General features: G+C 41.0%; 1 protein-coding gene across 1 annotated transcript; it reads right to left on the bottom strand.

Moving 5' to 3' along the window:
- Window positions 1,662-2,806, bottom strand: LOC100512033 (olfactory receptor 6C2-like). The gene has a single exon (XM_013984123.2). It carries the CDS (start codon window positions 2,639-2,641, stop codon window positions 1,703-1,705), a length of 939 nt encoding a protein of 312 aa, XP_013839577.1. The 5' UTR covers window positions 2,642-2,806; the 3' UTR covers window positions 1,662-1,702.

Below are 3,041 nucleotides of genomic sequence, written 5' to 3'. Positions count from 1 at the left end.
GGAGAAAATAGTAGGGATGATTCCCATATAGTGTGTGCCCAGTTTCTCCTTTTAAAATCTTATATTATTATGATACATTTGTTACAATTCATGAACTAATGCATTATTATTAAATAAAGTCCATAGCTTACATAGATTTCCTTAGTTTGTACCTAGTCTTTTCTCTATTCATGTTCTCATCTAGGACACGACATTAGTTAGTTGTCATGTCTCCTTAGGCTCTTCCTGACTGTGACAATTTCTCAGACTTCCTTTTATTTGAAAACCTTGAGGCGTTCCCTTTATGGCTCAGTGGTTAATGAACACAACTAGGAACCGTGAGGATGCTGGTTTGATCCCTGGCCTCGCTCAGTGAGTTAGGGATCCAGTGGTGCCATGAGCTGTGGTGTAGATCGCAGACGTGGCTTGGATCCCGCGTTGCTGTGGCTGTGGTAGCTCTGATCCGACCCCTAGCCTGGGAACTTCCATATGCTGCAGGTGAGGACTAAAAAGCAAAAAAAAAAAAAAAGAAAGAAAAAAAAAGAACTTTGACAGTTTTGAGGATTACTGGTCAGGTATTTTGTATGATGCCCCACAGTTGGAAATCAACTGATGATATTAGGAATGGAGTATCAGTATAAATTTTCGGAATACTTTTTCATCAGAGATTTGTCTCTTCTCTCGCCTTTGGTAATTTATCCAACCATTTATTTATATCAGTATGGGCTTTTTGTGTTTTAGAAATTTTAAATAAAAAAGAAGAAAGGCCTTGGGAGAATAGATTCCTATTTTCCCCAAATATTTTCAAAGTAGAGAAGAAACTTGTACATACTTTGGAATGAACAATTGTAAATATCAAAATTAAAAGTACATTTGAGAAAGTAGATGAGGTTTAATAAACACAGATAATGCTGTGAAAGCACAAAACTTTATTTTCATAATTACAGAGCTAGGAAATAGTAAAAAGACTATCAGTGAAAAGAAACAATTTTAATTATTTGGTCCAAGGTCCCTGCATGACTGTTACCTGTTTGTCCACCTTTCTCCCGCTACTCTTTCATTTTCCCCCCACATAATACCTGGATTTAATCTTCAGTAGTCAGGGTAGGCTAAGCAACCAAACATTCCTTAGATTGTCTTCCCCAGGAGTTCCTGTCGTGGCCCAGCAGAAACAAATCTGACTAGCCTCCATGAGGATGCAGGTTTGACTCCTGGCCTTGCTCAGTGGGTTAAGGATCCCATGTTGCTCTGAGCTATGGTGTAGGTTGCAGACGCGGCTCAGATCTGGCGTCACTGTGGCTGTGTTGTAGGCTGGTGGCTGCAGCACTGATTCGATGTCTAGCCTGGGAATCTCCATATGCTGTGGGTGTGGCCCTAAAAAGACAAAAAAAAAAAAAAAAAGAACGTTCTCCCCAAATTATGAACTTTTTTGATGTTTTGATCAATCCTCCTAATCTCTAACATTCTCCTTAAATCAAGGAATAATGTAAGTGTGGATATTGGAGAACTTATCTAACCAAAACCTACCTACCCTGGATCGTTAACCCACTGAGCAAGGGCAGGGACCGAACCCGCAACCTCATGGTTCCTAGTCGGATTCGTTAAGCACTGCTCCACGACGGGAACTCCGAAGAAATTCTTTTTATTTTGCGAGTTCAAGAATGTTGCTCTTGGGTCCTTCAGATTTAAATTTAACTTAGTCTCAAAACTCACCAAGAGTCTCTTACTTTTTTGTGAGAAATACCATCCGTTTTACTGTGCCTTTGAAGGCGTCTTTCACTTGTTTATTTCGAAGTGTATAAATGAACGGATTAAGCAAAGGGGCAACTGAAGTGGTGAGAACAGACACCCCTTTGTTAATGGCCACTCCTTCCTTTGCCGAAGGTTTGATGTAGATGAAGATGCAGCTGCCATAGGTGATGGAAACCACAATCATGTGGGAGGAGCAGGTGGAAAAGGCCTTTTTCCTTTGCTGGGCAGCGGGGAATCTTAGAATGGTCTTGATGATGCATGTGTAGGAGAGGACCACACACACTAAGGTAATGAGGAGAGTCAGCACAGCGAAACTCAAGACAATTCTCTCTATGAGCACAGTGTCCGAGCAGGTTATCTGTAAAACGGGAGATGTGTCACAGCCAAAATGATCAATCTCATTGGAGTCACAGAATTCCAGCTGGAGGCCCACGCCAAGGGGCGGGAGGATGATCAACAGGCCGGCAAACCAGCAGCAGAGAACGAGGGTAGTGCAGACTCGGTTGTTCATGATAGTTGTGTAGTGCAGGGGCTTACAAATGGCCACGTAGCGGTCATAGGACATAGCGGCGAGGAGAAAAAATTCTGTGGCTCCAAAGAGGACAACAAAAAATAATTGAGTGGCACAAGCATTATAGCTAACGGTATTATCTCCAGTTGTCATAGTATACAGGAATCTGGGAATACAGACAGTCGTGAATGAGACTTCTAAGAAAGAGAAATTTCGGAGGAAAAAATACATGGGTGTTTTAAGATGAGGATCCGAAAGTGTGAGGGTGATAATGATGAGGTTCCCAGCCACACTCAACATGTAGGTGAGAAGCAAAAATGCACAAAGCAGAACTTGGAGTTTTGGGTCCTCTGTCAATCCCAGCAGGATGAATGTGGTTATTACCGTATGATTTCTCATCACTGCCTCCTGCTAAGTCAAGGGGGATTCCACCTGAAGAAAGAAGCATTGTAAGAAGCTGGTATTTGGATCTGAATGAATCATCCCAGCAAGCCAGCTCACATGCGCTTTCTTCCTTTACTTAATAATAAATTTGTTAACATAGCAGTGCTTTTGACATCTTACTAAGAGGCATTTATAGACAGTATCTATTACAGATCTTATGTCTATAAGAGAGATGATAATTCTAGCATAGAATTAGATAGATAATTCTCTGATTCGAAAGCATATGTACAAATATAGAAACAAGTGTATAATGTGTCTGATATGCAGTTTTCCAACAGTACTGCCTTGATGTTGTTGTCCTTCTGAAGAAAATGATATCACATTTGAAATTTGTTCTCTCCCATCCTCATCTGTC

This window comes from Sus scrofa, chromosome 5 (genome assembly GCF_000003025.6).
Source record: "Sus scrofa isolate TJ Tabasco breed Duroc chromosome 5, Sscrofa11.1, whole genome shotgun sequence".
Lineage (NCBI taxonomy): Eukaryota > Metazoa > Chordata > Mammalia > Artiodactyla > Suidae > Sus > Sus scrofa.
Note: the sequence above shows the minus strand (reverse complement) of the source record. Positions and strands in the feature narration are given on the sequence as shown.